This window comes from Geotrypetes seraphini, chromosome 12, assembly GCF_902459505.1.
Source record: "Geotrypetes seraphini chromosome 12, aGeoSer1.1, whole genome shotgun sequence".
NCBI lineage: Eukaryota > Metazoa > Chordata > Amphibia > Gymnophiona > Dermophiidae > Geotrypetes > Geotrypetes seraphini.
The window spans coordinates 14,765,606-14,787,526 of NC_047095.1; the positions used below are offsets into that span (position 1 = coordinate 14,765,606).

The window sequence follows — 21,921 nt, forward strand, 5'->3', positions numbered from 1 at the left end:
TTTACAGTATGGCAGGCCAATATACTAAACTGCAAATCTTTTTCAAGGAAGAGACCTATGTTCATGAAAACTCACAGAAAAAATTTAGAAATATGGATGTTTAGGGGTTTTGCCCCAGTTTGTAAAGCATTTCCCAAAACTGGGCCTATTTTAGTAAACTGTTATATGTACATGTGAAATGTTGTATAGATTCCAGTTTGTATATTCAGGTAATATTTGCATGTGCAGGTGGATGATACATGGTAGAATGGAGCAACCCATGTGAGAGAGTTGGCAAATTGGACCACACAAACTGCCTTTTATTTATGCATGTGCAGAGCTACTTGGAGCAGTCCTGCTGTAAAGGAAACCATGGTGCTCTAAAGCAGTGATTCCCAACCCTGTCCTGGAGGAACACCAGGCCAATCGGGTTTTCAGGCTAGCCCTAATGAATATGCATGAGAGAGATTTGCATATGATGGAAGTGAAAGGCATGCAAATTTGCTTCATGCATATTCATTAGGGCTAGCCTGAAAACCCAATTGGCCTGGTGTTCCTCCAGGACAGGGTTGGGAACCACTGCTCTAAAGAATGTCAAAAGTAATGGACAACTGGGGCAATAGTACTGGTGAGGAGACCAGGCCCCATTAGTGGAAGAGATCTTGAGTCAGAGGAATGGCAAGGCTAGCATTGAGGTCTGGTTATATCCCCCATCTCCCTTTATCCTTAGTTACTGATGGGCTTTCTGACTAGTTCATAAATAATGATCTGTTTCAGGGCAAAAACATGCAAAACAGTCCAGTTTTTATAAATGTGCACACTGGTTTTCAATTCTATCTTGAACACCAGTTTTAGCATAAAATTACAACTAAACTTTAAGATGTGTGGTTCTCTGTTGCCTGCCAGACTCCATGGTTAATATTTGTATGCTCTGGAATTCAATTGCACGCTCTTCATAGTTCCAATATTTTGAATGCATAAGAGAGATAATGTATAAATCACTGTAATATGTTCTTTTTTTTTTTTTTTGTAGGGCTGCCCCTTCATATCCTCTATATAAACACAATTTGTTCCACCAGTAATTCAAATCCAGGGTTGTTATATGCTTTGAGTTATTAAAGCAAGGCCTCTTGAGAGGAATTCAAAACTCTAGAGCTAGAGTGCACAAGTTCAGCCTTTGAGGGCTGCAAATAAATCAGGTTCCCAGGAGATTTAATGAATATGCATGAGATAGGTCTGCATGCTTACTACTTCCATTGTCTGCAGAGCTCTCGTGCATATTCATTAGAGATATCATGAAAACTTGACCTATTGGTAGCCCTTAAAGACTGAAGTTGTACACCCCTGTTCTAGAGGGTACATAAATTATGTACTTATTTAGATACATACCACTCTACTTATGTACAGCTTAAAAAAAAAAAAAATCAGTGTCAGGATTTTAAATTGGATGCAGCCCTCAACAGCCAGCCAATGAAATAACTTTGTAAAAGAGTCACAGATCTTCAATATCTTGATGGCATTTATGACACATACAGCTGCAGTCTACTCCATTTGCAAGCGGTATAAGTGTTATGTAAACAAGGAAAGGAAAAGAGGATGGGATTTGCCTTTCTGTGGTTACATTCTGCCTTTCTGTGGTTACATTCAAATGGAGGGTTAAGTGACTTGCCCAGAGTCGCAATAAGCTGCAGTGGGAATTGAACCTAGTTAATTGTACTAGGCCAAGGGTAGGCAATTCCGGTCCTCGAGAGCTGGAGCCAGGTCAGGTTTTCAGGATATCCACAAAAAATATGCATGAGATAGATTTGCATCTCAAGGAGGCAGTGCATGCAAATCCATCTCATGCATATTCATTGTGGAGATCCTGAAAACCTGACCTGGCTCCAGCTCTCGAGGACCGGAATTGCCTACCCCTGTACTAGGCTACTCCAGCAACAAAACATCACAGTAAGTTAGTATAGGAGTTACAAATCATGACTTGTTCTTCTAAAGTCCACCTTTTTCAGATAAGAATGGATATGTCTAATGTACAGTTGGACAAAATTTATTTGGATTTAATTACCACCTCTTTCAAGAAATTCACTCAAGGTGGTATATAAGAACACAAGAATTGCCACTACTGGGTCAGACCAGTGGTCCATCATGCCCAGCAGTCTGCTCACGCGGCGGCCCTCTGGTCAAAGACCAGCACCCTAACTGAGACTATTCCTACCAGCGTATGTCCTTGTTCATTATGAACTTGTCTAACTTTGTCTTGAATCCCTGGAGGGTGTTTTCCCCTATAACAGACTCCAGAAGAGCGTTCCAGTTTTCTACCACGCTCTGGGTGACGAAGAATTTCCTGATGTTTGTGCAGAATCTATCCCCTTTCAATTTTAGAGAGTGCCCTCTCGTTCTCCCTACCTTGGAGAGAGTGAACAACCTGTCCTTATCTACTAAGTCTATTCTTTTCAGTACTTTGAATGTTTCGATCATGCCCCCTCTCAATCTCATCTGTTCGAGGGAGAAGAGGCCCAGTTTCTCCAATCTTACGCTGTACGGCAGCTCCTCCAACCCCTTAACCATCTTAGTCGCTCTTCTCTGGACCTTTTCGAGTAGTACCATGTCCTTCTTCATGTACGGCGACCAGTGCTGGATGCAGTACTCCAAGTGAGGGCGCACCATGGCCCGGAACAGCAGCATGATAACCTTCTCAGATCTGTTCGTGATCCCCTTCTTAATCATTCCTAGCATTCTGTTTGCCCTTTTCACCGTTGCTGCACATTGTGTGGCAGGCTTCATCGACTTGTCGATCAGAACTCCCAAGACCCTTTCCTGAGAGGTCTCTCCAAGTACCGCCCCAGACATCCTGTATTCGTGCGTGAGATTTTTGTTACCGACATGCATCACTTTACACTTATCCACGAAGATAATAGTAGCCAAATGTAATTTTATATTGCCCAGGGCTGACTCCCTAATTGACTTCCTAATTTATGGTACCTCTGATGGCTCTATGTGTAATTAGACTAATTAAAGATTTCCTGTACTGACTGAAAGCGTACAAGGCATTTCATCATCACTGTCAACATAAATCAACTACTTTGTAGCACCCTAACCTAAAAATAGATTAAATTAGTATATATGAAACTGGAATTATTAACACATTACCATTTACATTTAGTCGGAATCGGTACATTTTTTCCAACTGACTCAAGTAGCCGTATAATTGCTTCTGACCCTATGACTAACACCAACTCTACAGACCTGATATTGCTTTTCTCCTCCAGTTTTAATGCTTTGCTTTAGACATGTGAATGCAAATTTGATTCCAAAACATTCAGTACTTCTAAATGAACAGCAAACATTAGAAGTGATAAGGAGGTGATGTACCTGCAGTCCCTGGAGTCAGGTGTTTAAACTTTCAGTCAGATAAGAACAAACTAAATATACTTTCCTTTTCCTTAATGCAATACACTGAACTAATGAATAATTTTTGACTAGAAAAATGAAAAGTAATTGGAGCTGATCTGTTTGAAAAAGCTGCTGCAGGATGTATTCATTTCAGTCAGATTGAGGTTAGACTAAGAGGTAGTCTATGGTAAGGCATCCACCTGTAGCATCTCTGTAAATGGAGCGGGGTGTCAAACTGCAATCCTGAAGGGCCACAAATGAGTCAGATTGTCAGGGTATTCCTAATGAATACGTATTAGATACTGTATGTTTTCATGCAGTGCAAGTCTTCCTCTAAGAATATTCTTAAATCCTGACTGGTTTGTGAGCCTCCGGGATTGCAGGTCATTACCCCTGAACTATAAGATAGCTGATGCAGAAAGCAACCGATTACCGAAAGTTGAATGTTGGTTTTATGTGCTGAAGAATGCATAGAGGACGTGCAGGTGTTAACATGCGGGGAAAACACAGCCCTAAGCTGTATTACAAGGTACACTGATGAGGTAATTATGGTATTCCATGGTATGCAGAGAGTATGCTGCCCACTTTTAATAAGATAATTTTTCCATGAGGGTAGGGGTAGTGTAAATGGTTTTGCAGAGAGGATTTCTTGTCTATCACATTAAGAAACATAGAAACATGATGATAGATAAATGCTGAATAGCCTTTCCAATCTGCCTATCCACTATCTCCTCCTCCTCTCCCTAAGAGATCCTACATACCTATCCTATGCAATCTTGAATTCAGATACAGTCTTCTTCTCCACCACCTCTATCAGGAGATTATTCCATGCATCTACCACCCTTTCTAGAAATAAGTATTTTCTTACATTACTCTTGAGCCTATTGCCTCTTAACTTCAACCTATTCCCTCTCCTTCCGGAGTTTTCCTTCATTTGAAAAAGACTTGCCTCCTGTACATTAATGCCACTGAGATATTTAAATGTTCTCTCCCGCCCTTCCTCCAGAGTATACTGTACATATTAAGATCTCTAAGTCTCTCCTCTTATGACTTATGATTTAAAAAAAACACTAATCATTTATTAGAATGAGGGTGATATAATATTTACATTTAGATCTCTGTCTCCTTTTGCTCTTGTCTGTGATGTGAATTTTAAGATTTTTCGTGTACTCTAAGATGTGTATGTTAATTGTGAGCTGCTTTGGCTAAAAGCGGAATACAAATGTTTTAAATAAAATAGATAAACCAATTTTGTAGCAGCTCTCTGGACCAACTCCATCCTATTTATATCTTTTTGAAGGTGTGGTCTCTAAAATTGCACATGGTATTTCAAATAGGGCTTCAGAGACTTATACAGTGCCATTATCACCTCCCTTTTCCTACTGGCCATTCCTTTCCTTATGTACCCAAACATCTTCCTGGCCTTTTCTACCTGTTTTGCCACCCTGAGATCATTGGATACATTCATCCCCAAGTCCCGCTCTTCTGTGCACAGAAGTCCTTCCCCTTTTATATTATACCGTTCGCCTGGATTTTTGCAGCCCAAGTGCATGATCCTGCATTTTTTTAGCATTAAGTCTTAGTTGCCAATTATACCAGACCATTCTTCAAGCTTCACCAGACCCCGCCTCATGTCAGCCACACCCTTCAGGGTATCTATCCTATTACAGAGCTTGGTATCATCCGCAAAAAGACCAGAGTATTAATAGGTTTTTTGTTTTGTTTTGTTTTTTTATAATTCTTTTTTTTTTTTTTTTCAAATAAAGCTTTTATTGAAATATACACAAAATACATGAAATACAGTGTATATGCAGGAAAAACACAACAAAAAACAGCAGACTGCAAGCAAGGAAACACCAGATATGCTAGCAACAAGAAAAAGAAACATGTGCAATCCCCATACTCCAGTAGGAACAATCAACAACACCCACCAGCCCACAACCAAATCCCCCCCTCCCACCCCCCAGGGACGAAACACTGTACCCACAGCACCCAATAAGGTTATAGAGCTTCCAACCTAAGACAGAGAAAGGAATAGGATTAATGTCTCCCCAGTCCAAAATCCCCCCAGTCCAAAGTCCCCCAGCCCAGCCACAAGCTCAACTCAAAATCCCACTCCACCCCTACCAGACACTCCCACCGTAGCCCGAAATCGACACCAGATACGAGCATAGCCATGCTGCTTACCATTTCGTATGGCCGTTAATTGATAAAGAAGTTGCCAAGTAAGCAAGCGTTGTTCCACCATGTCCCACGTGGGAGGGTGCGCTTGGTTCCATAAGGAGGCCAAAGCCAACCGGGCAGCAGTAAACGCCAACTTACAAAACAAAGAATCTCCCCAGGCCAGGTCCAATTGATGCCAATACAAGAGGGCATGCCGCCAATCATCCGGAATCTGAAAATCAAGAATCCGGGACACCCGAGAAAAAACTTCAGTCCAGAACCCACGCACCCTCCCACATTGCCACCACATATGAAGGTAGGTACCCACCACCCCACAGCCCCTCCAGCACAGAACACTCACTCCACCCCGCCATCGAGCCATAACCTGCGGAGTATAGTACCAACGAAAAATAACCTTATATCCATTCTCAATCAGCAAAGCTGCTATACCCGCCGAGGAAACTTCTTTCCAGATGTCCCCCCAGGTATCCCAAGAAATAGCAGATCCCCAATCACCCTCCCAAGCCAACATATAGGAATGCGGGGTCCCCTGACAATTAAGGCACCTGTAGATAGCAGACAGAGCTCCCTTCCGGAGCACCGGGCCCAACAGCAGCTCAAAGGGAGTCTTACCACCCCTTAAGTCCCCAGGATGCCCGAGGACCGGATATAATGAACCACTTGCAGGTAAGGAAACAGATCCCGGATTCCGAAACCAAAGCGGCCCCGAAGCTCTGAATAGGGTCAAATACGACCCAAAACCGGATCCCACAATTGTCCCACACACACCAAGCCCCGAGACTCCCAAGTAGCAAACACACCCTCCCCCCGCCCCGGTGTAAAAGCAGGATTATGTCGCAACGGGGTGTACCAGGAATGGCGCCTTCCCATCAATAAACCTCCCCGAGTCTGATTCCAAACCCTCAGAGAAGTGCCAACCGAAGACAACTCTCCCGCCAGCCACACCCTACCAGGCAGCCACGGCCGATGTAACAATGGCACCCCTTCAGTTAAACATTGCTCTATCTCCACCCATGATTTCGGGTCCTGCGTCTGCCACTCCAAAAGGGCACGCAACTGAGCCGCCTGATAATATTTTACCACATTGGGAACCCCAAGCCCCCCATCACTCCTCCCCATACATAAAACTTTCCTGCTCACTCGTGGTCTCCGACCAGCCCAAATAAAGTCAAAGACATGCCGTTGAACCCCCTCTAACGTTCTCCTGCTCACCCAGAGCGGTAACACCTGAAATAAAAACAAGACACGAGGCAATATCATCATCTTCACTATTTCCACCCTACCCAACCAAGAAAAATACATATCCTTCCAACTACTCAAGTCCTGACGAATACGACGGAAGAGCGGAGGAAAATTGAGATCATAAAGATCCACTCCCGGCGGTCCAAAATAAACCCCAAGGTACCGCAACGAATGCTGCACCCACCAAAACGCGAACCGGTCCCGAAGGTAAATCACTCTATCAGGGGGCAAGTTAACATTAAGGAGCTCCGATTTCCCAACATTAACACAAAACCCCGACACTTGACCAAAAACCTCCAACTCACGCATAATAGCAGGTAAAGAATTCTCAGGATCCTCCACTGTGAACAAAAGATCATCCGCAAACAAAGACAACTTCCAGTCCCCTCCCGGCACAGTAACCCCCCTGATATCCTGATTCAACCGCACCCGCTGAGCCAGGGGTTCCACCGTCAGGGCAAAGAGGAGCGGGGAGAGAGGACACCCCTGACGTGTTCCCCATGCTAGAGAAAAAGTCTCGGAGTAGCCCCCATTCACCTTAATACAACCGACAGGACAAGTATAAAGAACACGGATCCAGTCCCGCATGCGCGGACCCAAACCCACAAAATCCAATACCCTAAACAAAAAAGGCCAGGAGACCCTATCGAAAGCTTTCTCAGCGTCGATAGATAGAAACACAGTCTCCCGCTGACCACCCCTAGCCCTTTCAAACAAATTATAAACCCAACGAGTATTATCCCCCATCTGCCTACCCACAACAAAGCCTGACTGATCCGGATGGATCAACCGGGGAATCCAGCTCATCAATCTGTCCGCCAAAATCCGCGTGAAGATCTTAGTATCCACCCCCAACAGAGAGATCGGTCTATAGGAAGCACACTGAAGGGGATCCTTCCCCTCCTTAGCCAACACCGTAACGCCCGCCAATCGCATGAAGAATGGAAGGGCACTATTCTCTTGCAAAGAATTAAGAAAACGCAACAAAGGAGGCAGCAAAATGTCCTGAAAGCGCTTATAGTACCTAACAGTAAAGCCATCCAGCCCGGGCGATTTACCAAGCTTCATAGAACGCAGCGCTCCATGAGCCTCAACCATCGTGAGAGGGCGGTCCAACCGCGCCACATCTTCCTACACAATCATGGGCAACTCCACCGAGATCAAATAGGCATCTAGGTCCTGCGAGGACCCAGTTGCTTCCGGAGTATAGAGATGGGAGTAAAACTCCACAAAACGTGTACAAATAGCATTCTCGGTCCGCAACAACTCTCCAGAAGCCACCCGAATCGCAAGGATCTGATTACGCGTCTGCCTCACCTTCAAACGATGGGCCACTAAGCGACTTGCTTTATTAGAAAACTCAAAATATCTCTGTTGTAGGAGCTGCAAATTAAGTTGCAAACGCTCTAAGTCCAACGCCTGGAGATCACGACGAGCTTGGAACAACCGTCCGCGCAGCTCTATATCCTAAGGCCTCCGCTTATGTAAGCTCTCCAACCTGCCAATCAAATTCAGTAAAGTCGCCGCTTCTTCCCTACGTTTACGCTGGCGGGCAGAAGCGAGAGCAATCAACTTGCCCCTAAGCGTAGCCTTTAACCCCTCCCAAACCGCTTCCATCGATGTCCCACACTCCGCATTCAGATCCAAATATTCCTGAAGCCACCCCTCTATTTGAGCCCCCACCTCCGGGTCATTTAGAAGACTATCATTGAAACGCCAAAATTTCCGTCCCGAACCACGCCCCTCCCCCAGAAACCGCAGCCAAATAGGAGCATGATCCGACCATGTAAGTGATTCAATCCCCGCTGATTCCACACAACGAAGCAAACTCCTCTCCACAAATACATAATCAATTCTGGAATAGGAGGCATGCATCCCAGAAAAGTAAGTATAGTCTTTAACCGACGGATGCAGCCACCGCCAGCAGTCCACCACATTAAGGGTAATCATCGCCTCCCGCAACAATTTATGATCCTGTCTCCCATAATGATCCGCCCTCCCCGAATTATCCAAATGGGGGGTCACCGTGAGATTAAAATCCCCCCCCAAGACCAGGGCACCCCCTTAAACCGGAGAATTCGAGGCACCAGCTCCCGAAAGAAGGCCCCCTGACCTTCATTAGGGGCATAAACATTAACCAGGGAGAACAAGCCCCCTTCTATCAAAGCCTCCAACATTATATATCTCCCCTGGGGATCTCTCACACTCTATGCACTTCACAACGAATCCCCTTACGAATAAGAATCCCCACTCCTCCCCTCTTGGAGATACCCACCCGGGAGGCCCAAAAAGCCTGGGGGAATCTGGAATCTTTAGCCAAGGATTCATGGGACTGAAGTAAATGAGTTTCCTGGACAAAACAAATATCAGCCCGTAGGCGGAGTAGCTCCCTATAGAAAGCCCGTCTCTTATTTGGGGAATTAAGGCCTCGGATATTATAAGAGACCAACCTACACCCCTCCATAATCCAAATAAAACAGGAAAAATACAGCCCCAACCCCACCATATTCGTCCCCATATCCCCCTCTCCCCCCCACCAACCCTCCCCCCACCCCCCTCCCCCAAAGTGAGAGTCCACAGATCTCCCACCAACATACAAGGAAATGAACCATCCCCATGGCCCCTTACTCAAACACCACAACCAAACACTAACTATCAATGCTACACCCCCATTAATCCCCCCAAATAAACACAGCAATCAAACAAACCCCTCAAATAGCAGTCCCCCTTCCTCCCCCACCTCAGTACGCTCCACCCCCACAGATCCCAGTTACATTACAAGTATATCACAGTTCCAGCACATATCACAGTAACATCCCCCCAATCCTCCCTCCTCCCACACCCCAGAACCAGACCATGAACATCCCCCACAAGACTCCCACCCAAAACCCAGGAACACAGCCTCAGGGGGTGAGTCCAGAAAATCCCCCACACAGGTGCGGAGGAAACAGAGTTAATACAGCATCAGAACAAACATTGTCTATCAGCCCTCAAGAGGGGCCACTCGAGGAAGAGGCAGTAGCACGAGGAGGTAGTCCTCCCCCTCGGCCTCCCCTTCCGCTCCGGGATCCACTCTCCACTCTCTGCCATCGGGAGGTGGCAGGGGCCCCCACACGGTTGGATACCGCTCCCACCGCAGAAGCCGCCTCCTCAGGGATCTCAATACCTGCTTGTTGCAGCAAGCCATGGGACTCCTGAACTGTGGTTACTTTAGTGTGTACACCATTGATGGAAATGACTACCCCAAAAGGATAAGTCCAGCGGTAGTGCAAATTGCTGCGCTGCAAAGCTTTAGTCACCTCCCGAAATGCCCGGCGTTTCTGGAGCGTGCCAGCAGCCAGGTCCTGATAGAACTCCAACCGATGGCCCTCCCAAGTGACCGTGCCCAACTCCCGGGCTCTGCGGAATATCTGTTCCTTAAGCACAAAACTCTGGAGGCAGAGCACAATATCTTTGGGTTGATCTGTGGTCCGGGGACCCAAAGCTCGATGTGCCCGCTCAAGACCCGGCTCCAGATTGTCGTCCTGCAGAAGCCAGCGAATCAGCTTGATAGTGGTAGCACGAACATCTTTATACTCCGGCAGATCAGGCAGGCCCCGCACCCTCAAGTTATTACGCCGGGTGCGGTTCTCCAGATCCTCGACCTTATCCAGGAGGAGTTGGTAGTCAGCAGAAGCAGTCTCTAAAGATCTTTGCACTCCAGTCACATTTTCCTCACAGCTATCCAGCCGCATCTCCACCACCTCTACCCTCGTGCCCACCTCCACCAGGTCAGTGCGCAGCTCCTGCACTGCCTCCCGGACTTGTACAGCTACAGCAGAGATTTCAGACTTCACCTCAGTAATCCAGCGCTGCATGTCCGCTTTCGTAAGCGGTTCCGGTGAGGCACATTCTTGCACAGGCTTTGCCATCATGTCGGCAACTGCCGCAATTGCGCCGCTCAGTCTCGCCGCCTCCCAACTACTAGTCTCCGGGCCCACGCCGCCACGTGCAGCCCGACCCAGTGCCTGCTCCATCGTGCGCTGGCCGGGTTTATCGCCGGGCAACTTTTTTCGCGTTGCCATGAGGTCCGCTGTCCCCTCCCTCGCTGCACCACCACCCGGGAGAAGAAAATCGCTCCTTTAACACAACTTAAAGATAGTTAGAACGCCGGCCCGAACGGAGCTCTCAGCTCAAGCTCCCATCCGTTGTTTTTTTTTTATAATTCTTTATTGATTTTCCATATTTCAATAGTGCAATACATGAATATATAACGCATAATACATCAATAAAAGCACATTCAACTTACAATTATATATAACCAATCCTTTTCTACCCCTCTCAATGATTATTCAATAAAACACAGCGACATAGATTTTCCCAGTAACCTTACCCTCTTCAGATTAATAATATTCTCCCACCCCAAGTGTAAATAGGAAATTTAGGAAACATCTGAAAACACACCTGTTCCTAAAGTATCTAGACAACTGATCCTCTCTTCTCTCTCCCCTCTATAGCAATTAACTTGTTCTATTGATCACTCTCTCCTCAAAAATGGATTTCCTGTCCTATTAACCCTCTTTCTTCCTCCCCTCTTAAAGTCAATCAATTTGTACCTTTGCTTAATCTTTGTAAACCGCATAGAACTTCACGGTATTGTGGTATATAAGCTGTTATTATTATTATTATTATTAAATACTCTAAGGTCAAATTAGGACAGAAATATCCCCCCTCCCTCCCTATCTTGGATGTGTATGAAAATAAACAAAAACTTGCTTATAATCAGAGACCTGCTATAAAGAAGTAACATATGATGCCAACGGGCCCCAAACCAATTTAAAAAGATTACTGTGCCCCAAACTTTCTGCATTCATTTTCTCATATCCATAGCTGGAGCACAGATTGGCCCACCAGAAAGGGAAATTCAAACGATCATAGTTTTTCCAGTTTCAGGTTATCATCTGTATGGCTATCCCAGTCACTATAAGGAAAAGACGGCATTTATATCGGTCTAAGGGGGGCTTAACATGTAATAATGTTCCGCATATGACCGCCTCATACTTCAGTGGAATTGATGAATCTAATATGATGTTAATTTTTCCCCATATTGACTTCCAGAAGTTGAGAATCAAAGGACAATAAAGAGGATTAACAGTTGTTATACCATTAAAATTTGTACTCATTATATCCAGCTCTGGAAAGAGACTGGAGGGGCAATGCAGAAAGCTTCATGGAAGAGCCATGCATGGATATCTGAGAATGTGGCTTCTTTCCGCTTGCATAACAAGACAAAACTATCTGGCAAAGTTTATTAAAGCCTTTAGAACGAAGCTCACTGTAAAAACTATGATGATGTCCTTGTTATCGTGGCAGCTTAAATCTCATGACCCAGTCCTCCTGCATTTGTTTCTGACATATCATTGATAGAGGTAACTTTACCGATTCATCTCAAGTGGTTCTTAAACCTGTCCTGGGGAAACACCAACCAGTCAATTCTCAGGATTTAGTCAATGAATATGCATTAGAGAAATATATACATTCTGCCTTCATTGCATGCAAACTTATCTAATGTGTATTTATTGTGGATATCCTGAAAAGCTGGCTGGTTGGTGTTCCCCTAGTGCAAATGAGACTGCAGCATTACACTCTTAATCTGGCTTGAAACTGTTGCTGGTTAAATTTCATGAGGAGGATAGGAGTAAAGGGATTAAAGCAAGGAGCACATGCAGCAGAACAGAGTAGAGAAGATTCATTTTCTCTGCTATTCTCCTCTCTCCTGTGTGCAACCAGCAGCACTGGAGGGCAAGAGGGGATGTACAAGCAGAGAATGAAATGGTGACAGAATTTGTTCCCGTCCCCATTCCTGCAGATAAGCGTGGGAAACCATCCCCATGTCATTCATTAAGAAGCGAGAGAAGAATCAGAGTATGAATGGGCACAGCCACTGACCCTCAAGCCATCTATTGAAGAATGCTGGTGAAGGACTGAGTTCAAGATAGACACTAAAGAGTGACATGGGATGTTTTCCCGCAGTTATCCACGGAGACGGTAACACATTCTGTCACTGTGTCATTCTCTGTTTCCTGCTTTAGTCTTTCCACCCAGAATTCCACTTACTGCTATATCTTCTGTCCCCTTGAGATCTATCTCATTCCCTGTTCATCCTCATGAGTTCTGTCCTTCTCCTTGCTCCATTCCTGCAAGCTCTGTTACTTAAAGAGTTTGAGGCTTGTGCTGATGAGGACAGAGTGTGCAGGGATGGGGCAGGGACAAATTTGTCCCTGTGTCATTCTCTGAGGGATGATGGGCTGGACTATTTCCAAACCAGCAGATCACTCTGCTTCCTGTATTTCAGATTCATCTGATATAAGGGAAGAGCGAGTCACCCTGAGCTCCATTAAAGATGAAATACTTTATGAGAAGGGAGGTTGAGGTGAATGCAGTGAGTGAATATTAGAGTAAGACCTAGTAAGCAGATGTAAATTCCTAGAGGAGAAATGATGCAAGAGGGAGTGAATGCTTCTGGGAGGTGTGATATTAAAAGTGGTGAATGCTGGGAACTTGGACTATCTATGCTATCTTTTATGACAAGAATAAGAGTTTATATTTTACAGCACAAATAAGGCCACATGTTGTACTATAGTACGTTCTCTTATTTTGTCTTGTTCCTTTATCTGGTTGCATTACTGTGCAGTTATCAATAAAAACTGTTGACCCTTAAAAGTGGTGAATGCTGGGAAAAGAAGGAGGGAAGGACTTCAATGCTATCTCCTTCCCTGTATCCCTGAGCAAGAACTGTGGATTGGACTGAGTAGCTTTCCCAGGGCTATCAATGCAGTCTGTTCTGCAGCAAGAGTAAGTGGACCAGAACCAGGGTAGGTGAGACTACAGGGATGAGAGAGGGCTGACATGGAAGACTGCATGACAGCCATGTGTGGGGGAGCGGTTGTGTGATATATTATGAGGGACCAGAGAAGGCATGCGAGTGCTATTGATGGGGCGAAAAGCGTTTGAAAGAACTGAGGGAAAGGAAAGGGAGAGTGAATATGAAATAAACCCAGAGATGGTGATAGGGTGGGGCAGGATAAAAGAAGCAAAAATGGGAAGAGAGGCTTAGGCCTTCTTTACCTCTTGCCTTTTCCTCTAAGTATAAATTTTATATAAGGACAGGTTGTTCACTCTCTCCAAGGTAGGGAGTACGAGAGGGCACTCTCTAAAGTTGAAAGGGAATACACTTCCCCCCTCCCCATTCGCGGTTCCTGCACTCGCAGTTTCATATAATCGCAATTTTTTTGGGGGGAGGGGGAAAATTTAAAAAACAGTCTTTTTTCCTCCCTGCCGCCTTCCCGGCCTTACCTGGTGGTCTAGAGGGTTTTCGGGACAGGAGCGATCTTCCTACGCTCCTGCCCCGTGCAGATCGCCATGAGGAAATGGCTGCTGGGAGTTCCCGTAGTCTCTCAAGACTATGTCGGGAACTCCCTACAGCCATTTCCTGATTAAGCCGCGTTAGGGCTTTAATGCGTGGAGTAGCGCGTGCTAGACCTTAATACCAGCATTGAGCTGGCGTTATTTCTAGCCATGTAGCACGGGTTTAGCGTGCGCTAAAATGCGTGGGCTAAAAACGCTAACACAGCTTAGTAAAAGGAGCGCTTAGTTTACTGAGGAATCATCTTTTATCTCAGGCTTCTACTCATTTTTAACTGCAAACTTCAGATGTAACTAAGTAAAAGTAGTAAAAATTGGTGAAATTGTTACTTCAGTAAAAGTAAAGCAGTACAGGAAGCAATTTTACAAGTAAGAATGACAAAACTTTTACTTAAATTCAGTAACTAGTTAACATTAATTTGCACCAGTCTTCCTGCTGGCTATTGCATGCAATCTAAAAAAAAAAAAAAGAATGAATTTATTTTGGGAGCACTGAACATCTTATGTGAATTAGGTTGAAGGATTAAATACAAGTGCATATATGAAATAGTTTCAGATTTACTGCACACCTAAGAAAGAGCTAATTCATATCTACCGCCATTTTAATGGCTCTCTTCTCTAGGTCTGTGTTCACCATATCAGATCTTGCAGTAGGCTGAAGCTTGCAAATCTAGAACACCTTAAATCCAACAAATCCACATTTAAATTAAGCCAGCAGCATCGATTATTTAGAGCAACAGCTGGTAAGTGCACGTGCCCTGTTTTCTTTTGCAAGCCTGATATACGTAGCCTTTGCAATGTACTGTTCAGATCATATATTTCAATTTTATTTTGTAGAGTGCAGAAATCAAGGCTCCTTATTGCAGTATACAATAAAATAATCAGCTTTTACAATTTAAAATGAAGAAACAAAAAAGTTCACTTCAAAGTGCTTCCTGCTAGGATGGAACATTTGTCCTGTGCTCTGTATTCCATATTGTATGTACGGTATATCATTTCCCAAATAAACACTTTTTCTTACAGCATTTCATAAATTTAGTGGTACGGGTATACAGTCTCTTATTGGAAATTCTGAAAACCAAAATGCTTTGAAAGCTGAAAATGTTTTTCATGAAGGTTGTGTATACACTAGAGCACATTTGGTGCCAAACATGCCCCAGTGCGACATATTCTAAACCCCAAAAAGCTGCAGATTCCCCTATGGGTAACAGTGAAAAGTAATGTAGAAGATGAACATTTAACAATTAGAACTGATAAGCCATGCAATATTTTCATTAAGCTCTTAATTCATAATCTTCCTGACTACCAACCATTCTGAAATTTAAAAAAAAAAAAAAATCCAAAATGTCTGGTCCCAAGGATTTCAGATAAAGGACTGTGTACTGTGTGTATGTATATATATAAGTGGAACCTTGGTTTATGAGCATAATTCGTTCCAGAAGCATACTCATAAATCAAATTGCTCGTATATCAAAGCAAGTTTCCCCATAGGAAGTAAGGGAAACTGCTTTGATTGGTTCCACCTCCCCCCCCCCCCCGAGGCTACCGGCGCTGCTCCATTTTCCCCCCCCCTTTGAGGAATCCAACGCTGTTCCAAACCCCTCCCTGCGATCCGGCTTCTCCCCCCTGCGAACCGGTATCCCCCCCGCTCGCATTGCCCCCCCCTCCACCGCAATCCTACTTTCCCCCCTCCCGAGCAGTCAATGACACCCTTTACCCGACTTGACACCAGTGCCGGTGCCCGAAGATCCTACCTCTTCTGGCGTGGCTGGGCGGTGCGTCGGAGATCCTCCTTCTGGTCTAGGCTGGGCTGGACTGGCTTTGAGCATTTGTGCATGCTCAAAGCCTTCTGGTCTGGTCTTCTGGAGAGAGCGAGACCAGAAGGCTTTGAGCATGCACAAATGCTCAAAGCCAGTCCAGCTCAGCCCAGACCAGAAAAAGGAGGATCTCCGACGCACCGCCCAGCCCAGGCCGCGCCAGAAGAGGGAGGATCTTCGGGCACCGGCACTGGTGCCAAGTCGGGTAAAGTGTGTCATTGACTGCTCGGGGGTGGAGGAAGTAGGATCGCGGTGGAGGGGGGTAACGCGAGCGAGGGGGATGCCAGATCGCTGGGGGGGATGCCGGATCGCAGGGGGGGTGCTCGTACAGCGAGGCAAGCTCAGTTTACGAGACACCAAGTTTGCGAATGTTTTGCTCGTCTTGCAAAACACTCGCAAACTGGTGCACTCGTAAACCAAGGTACCACTGTATAATATATATAATGTATATAATGTGACAGATCTTTGGAATGTGCTTTGCTTTGTAATATTCTTACATATCACATTGATTTTTTTTTTCTTATTTGTTTCCAGTTTCAAGTGTGCAGATAGTTCAGTTTAAGCTTTCTGATATTGGAGAAGGCATTACAGAAGTCACTGTGAAAGAATGGTAAGTTACTTTTCCAGTCCATTGGACCTGGCTCAGCATGTACCAATCACATCTCGCTGTTCATTGAACTTATTTTCCAGCTCTGCAGTTCCAGTGCAAGCAGCATGATTTAAACCATTAAGCTGTGAAACTAATTACTTCTGTTCATTGCCTTTTTACTGATCAGTACCTATCTAAAGTACATCTCTTATATTGCCTTTGATGTGAAAGTACCATGACAGTGTTAACATCCATGACGGAAGCACCCTGCTTGCTCCTTTTCTACTGAAGCAGCAGAGGCAGGGTCTCAGCCAGTGATTCTCTTCAGCTGGCAGGGCTTGGGCAAGAGGAGAGAAAAGCTGAGAAGAAATGCTTGCCCCCAGGCCATTCCTGGGCTGCCTCAAAATTGAATTTCTGGCTACATCCTTGGGCTTCCTCTTCCAACTTAACCAGCTCTCTTCCCAGCTCTTTCTTCCTTAGTCCTAGGCTTACTTCCAACAGTGTCTCTTCTTTGCATGCCAAGGCTTGCTCCCCACTACTTCCTCCCTCTTCCTATGTGGCCAACTTTGTGCTTCCCTCCTTTTTTAGCTGAGACTTATTTTGCCAACATGAGGAGGTCAACCTTTCCTTTCCTCCTCTTCTGACCATGCAAGCTAACCAGTGCAATTAAAGAATTCTACACTACAATGTGTAGTTGTATAGAATTGCAGCACAACAAAGAAAAATGGGGAGACCCAATGATCCACAATGAAAACAATCAACCGATTAAAAACAAAAACTGTGGATACAGATGTTCTGGAGATAATTTATTTAATTCAATTAAAAAAGTACAATGATAAAAAATGCTGTGATAAAAATCCAACCGGACCCTACACGATCCGTGTTTCGACGAACACGCCTTCCTCAGGGGTCCAATGGTTTGCAACCTCACATATAAAGAATTGGACTGAAAACAGTCAATTGTCTTTAAACATGTGAGCAAAGAACACCGCTAGCGTTTTTTTTGCTACTTCAGCTTGTCTGCGGTGTTCTTTGCTCACATGTTTAAAGAACTATTATATTTACCCCCTCCCCACCCCCACCGGTGCGCTGAATGCTCTGCGCTTCTCCAGACACTCATAGAGTTCCTATGAGCGTCGAGAGCAGCACAAAGCATTTATCACATCAGCCTGCATTAAAAACCACTATCATGGTTTTGTAAAAGGGGAGGGGAGTGGTGGTAATTCATTTTCTATACTGTCCTTCCAAAAAGAGCTCAGGATGGGTTACAGGTTAACATACATAATATACAGTTATTTAAATATACCAATAGATATACAGTAACTAGACATAAATGGTATATGCTTCTTTTCACAAATTTATTATCAGTTTGCTAAAAGTTGTATCCCCATTTCTTTTTGTCCTTATCTACTAAGCATTTTTCTACAGAGACAAATTAGTCCTTGGCCCCTACATCTCCTGGGAAGTGTAGTTCTCATTGAACATAAACCTGGCCTTCCTTGAGTTTCCTCATGGAGAAAGCCCCAAAGAACTCCCCCCCAGTGGCCTCTGAGCATATACCACCCCTATATCAGCCTTCTCTGGTCATCGAGCTCCCTCCTGTGGTCACTACCTTACATGGCAAGCCCCTTCCAAGTCACAATATAAATGTATGTAATACACACATTACACTGTGAACCAAAAATAATCTACACCAAAATGTTTTTTGACATGTCTTCCACGGAACTCGGCAGATTGATATGAAATTTAGGCCTTCTTTTATTAAGGTGCGCTAAGCGTTTTAGCACGTGTTTATCACATGCTAAATCAATGCACATGCTAACGCATCCATAGGATAACATGCACGCCTTAGCATTTAGCACATGCTAAAAAGCATAGTGCACCTTAGTAAAAGAGAGGGTTAGTGTGTCATGTCCTGAATGAAGTTGATGTAAAATGTTACTGGGTTAGACCAATGGTCCATCAAGCCCAGTATCCTGTTCTCACCACACCACAACTCTATTTATTTAATTCATTGTCTATCCCTTTGTCCCCAGTTTGCTCAGGGTGGTTAAAGGTTAACACAGTGGTCCCCAACCTTTTTGACACCAAGGACCACTTTTATAGAAGTAAATTTTTCCATGGATCAGTAAGGGGGGGGAGGATTTGGGGTGGGTTTGTAGGGCAGTTTTATACACAATATACATTAACAAAATAAATAAAAAAGGCTTTTCCTCTCTCTTTTAGGTCCTAGTTCACGCTTGCTGTCTAACACCAGCTATGGCAGGATACACATTTCAAATGTGACATGTAATCACAAAATAGAAAATAAAATTATTTTTTCTACCTTTTCTTGTCTGGTCATTTTGTTTTTCCATCATCTTGGTCCCGGTTTCTCTTTCTGCTTTTTGTCTATCTTCTACCAATTCTCTTTCCAGTGTCTGCTGTCCATTTTTCTTCTCTTCTCTACTGTTCCATTCTTTCCTTATGCCTGTCTCCAACATATTGATTTTTCCCTTTCAGCTTTCTTAACTTTTTCTTTTCTTTTTTACCTCTGTCCACTCAAATCTTGCCCTCTCTCACCCTTCTTCTTTTTAAATTTTCAGCTACCTCTCAATTCTCCATCTTCTCTCAGTCCCTAGCTCTCCCATTTCCGTCTCACTCCTTTCCCAACCTCCTATTTCCTTCTATCTACTCGCCATTACCACAGTCCTACCACTGTACTCACTGTTCTCTCACTAGTCATCCCCTTTTGACCTCATCCACATGGCTCACCACTTTCAGAACCCCCTCCCTCTCTCCACTGGTCAGGCTAAATCTCCATTCCCTTTCTCTCATCCCCCCATGCAGAAGAACCCCAATGACCCTGCCAACCCATCTCCCTGCGCAGCACTTTCCATCTCTCCCTCCCATCCCCCATGTGCAGCAGAACCCCAACGACCCTTCGAAAGCGAGGCTCCCACATACCTTCATTCTGAGAAATGCAGTGGCGGCAGCACTGAATAGCGGGCTGTGAGAGTATCCAACCCTCCTTCCCATCTCACCTCTGTTCTAAAAAGCACAGCGGCAGCAGCACTGAACAGACTGCTTCGCTGCCTTCCCTGCCAGGACCTTCCCTCTACCGTTGTGTCACTAATGATGTCATCAGTGATGTGGCGGCAGAGGGAAGGCCCCGAGGAAGACAGTGAGGCAGCCTGTTCAGCGCTGCCGCCGCTACGCTTTTCAGAATGGAGGTGGGATGGGAAGGAGAGTTGGATTCTCTCACGGCCCGCTGTTCAGTGCTGCTGCCGCGCTTTTCAGAACGGAGGTGGGATGGGAAGGAGGGATGAATACTTTCATGGCCCGACTGTCAGATGGCAGCGGCTGGGAAGTAGGGATGGATACTCTCGCAGCCTGGCTGTCAGAGGGCCACGGATAGGGGGTTGGAGACCCCTAGGTTAACATACATAATATATAGTTAACAGGTTACATTTGCCATAGTTGTAGTACTTTTTTTTTGTTTGTTTGTTTTGTACAAGATTTTGTCCTAACACGACACATACTAGGGATCCAAATCCCGTATCTGCAATATAGTTTACAGGTTAAAATTGTCACGGTTACAGTACAAGATTTAGCAATACAAGTTTTTATCCTAACGCAACACATATGGAGGAGCTTGTTTCATGGGAGTTAGGTGAACAGATATGTTTTTCTTGCTTTCCTAAAGTTGAGGAGTCCTTCAAGGGTTCTTATCTGCAGGGGCAGTTGATTCCAGAGGGTCGGTGTGAAGTCAGAGTAGGAATGTCATTTGGTGTGCAGTTGAAGGGTATGTCCAGGGGGCGTTTTGAGGCATATTTCATCCTGGAAGTGGAGGGACCTGTTCGGCACATACAGAGGAAGCTTGTCAGTCACGTAGCCCAGCGCCATGTCGTGTGAGGACTTTAACGCCAGCATCAGGCCCTTGAAGACAACGTTTGGCTACAGGCAACCAGTGAGCCAATGATAAGGCCTAAGAGACCGGATTGCGGGGATGGAGATTCTTTAGAAATCTGATTGCCGTGTTTTGTTTAAGCTGAAGACGTCATATGTTCTTCGCTGTGAGACCGTTGAATAGGGCATTACAGTAGTCCATGGTGGGAGAGGACTAAGGCATAGAGTAGCTGGGTGAAGTTAGACTCAGAAAAGTAGTTCTTATTTTTGGGAATTGTGAAAATGAATTCTGAACTGAATAAAAACACATCAAAAAGTTTTATGGTATATCTTGGAGAAAAATGTAAAGTCAAAAAGTAAGCAGATGTTTAAAGTGCATTTCCTTTGCACGAAGGCATGCCCTCAGCCTTGGCCTCCTTTGAGCTATGGTCTTGTCAACAACGCTCTGCTTCAGCTCAGCCCAAACAAAGATAAGGTGCTGTTTAAGGTCTTCAATGTCAGATATCTCTGTCTAGTAGACATGCTCCTGTATCAGTCCCCAGATTCAATAGGCAGCTTGGTTTAGGTCTGGTGAATTTGCAGGCCAGAGGTGAAGTCTAGGGTCTCCCGATGTAGCAGTTCTGTGGTGTCCTGTGCCCAATGTACGGGGCCATTGTCCTGTTGGAAGATAAAGTAGTCTCCCAACATGCAACAGATCACTGGCAAGAGCTTCTACGTCAAGAAGACATCCCAATAGTATGTGCTTTGATCTTAACCCCAGAATCAATGAAGAATAGATTGTGAATCTGAGTTTCAAGATTGCGACCGAGACCATGACTGAAAGTCAGGCAGGTCCATAGTAGGTGTTTGGCATTAATCTCACACTTCAGTGTTGTTGAAGGCATGTACAGTTGATCATTCTGTGTGTTAATTGGTGGAGCTACTATCTTTTTATCTGTAAACCAGATGAAGCTAATGCTGTGCGCTGAGCATGATTTTTACAACATTTTGATTTCAGATCATCATGAATTATCCTAATCATAGTTGTCTGGCTTATTCCTGCTTTTCTTGCTATTTGGCAAGTTCGGTGTGTTTGCAGCGTGTCCTCCTGGCTCAATACAAGATTGCGTACAACGTCAGTGTGCTTTTGTGTTTGAATCAAGCATGGTCGACTGCTGCTTGGCTTACGATCCACAGTGCCCATTGCTTGGATCAAGGCCGTTTTGTTCCAACCCTTCTGTGGGAACTCTTTCAACAATTGTCGACTGCTGTAACCTTTTAGCAGTATCAAGTTCTTTATCGGAATTCAATCTTTTGTAGTGAAAACCATTTTGATACAGAGACTGTTTACAAATTATCATCTGCTTCTGTATATAGCAACAATTCATTTTCACAAGGTAGTGTGTTGCATTTTGATGCGTATTTCATCCTGGGAGCAGAGGGACCTGT

At 44.7% G+C, this 21,921-nt stretch overlaps 1 protein-coding gene across 1 annotated transcript in view; it reads left to right on the forward strand.

Annotated features, from left to right (window-relative positions):
* The window catches only part of DBT (dihydrolipoamide branched chain transacylase E2), a 58,906-nt gene that overhangs the window by 4,950 nt on the left and 32,035 nt on the right, over positions 1 to 21,921 (forward strand). The window contains exons 2-3 of the mRNA XM_033916223.1: positions 14,822 to 14,942; positions 16,551 to 16,626. Of these exons, the coding sequence (XP_033772114.1) occupies positions 14,822 to 14,942; positions 16,551 to 16,626 (197 nt within the window). The remainder of the gene's footprint in view (positions 1 to 14,821; positions 14,943 to 16,550; positions 16,627 to 21,921) is intronic.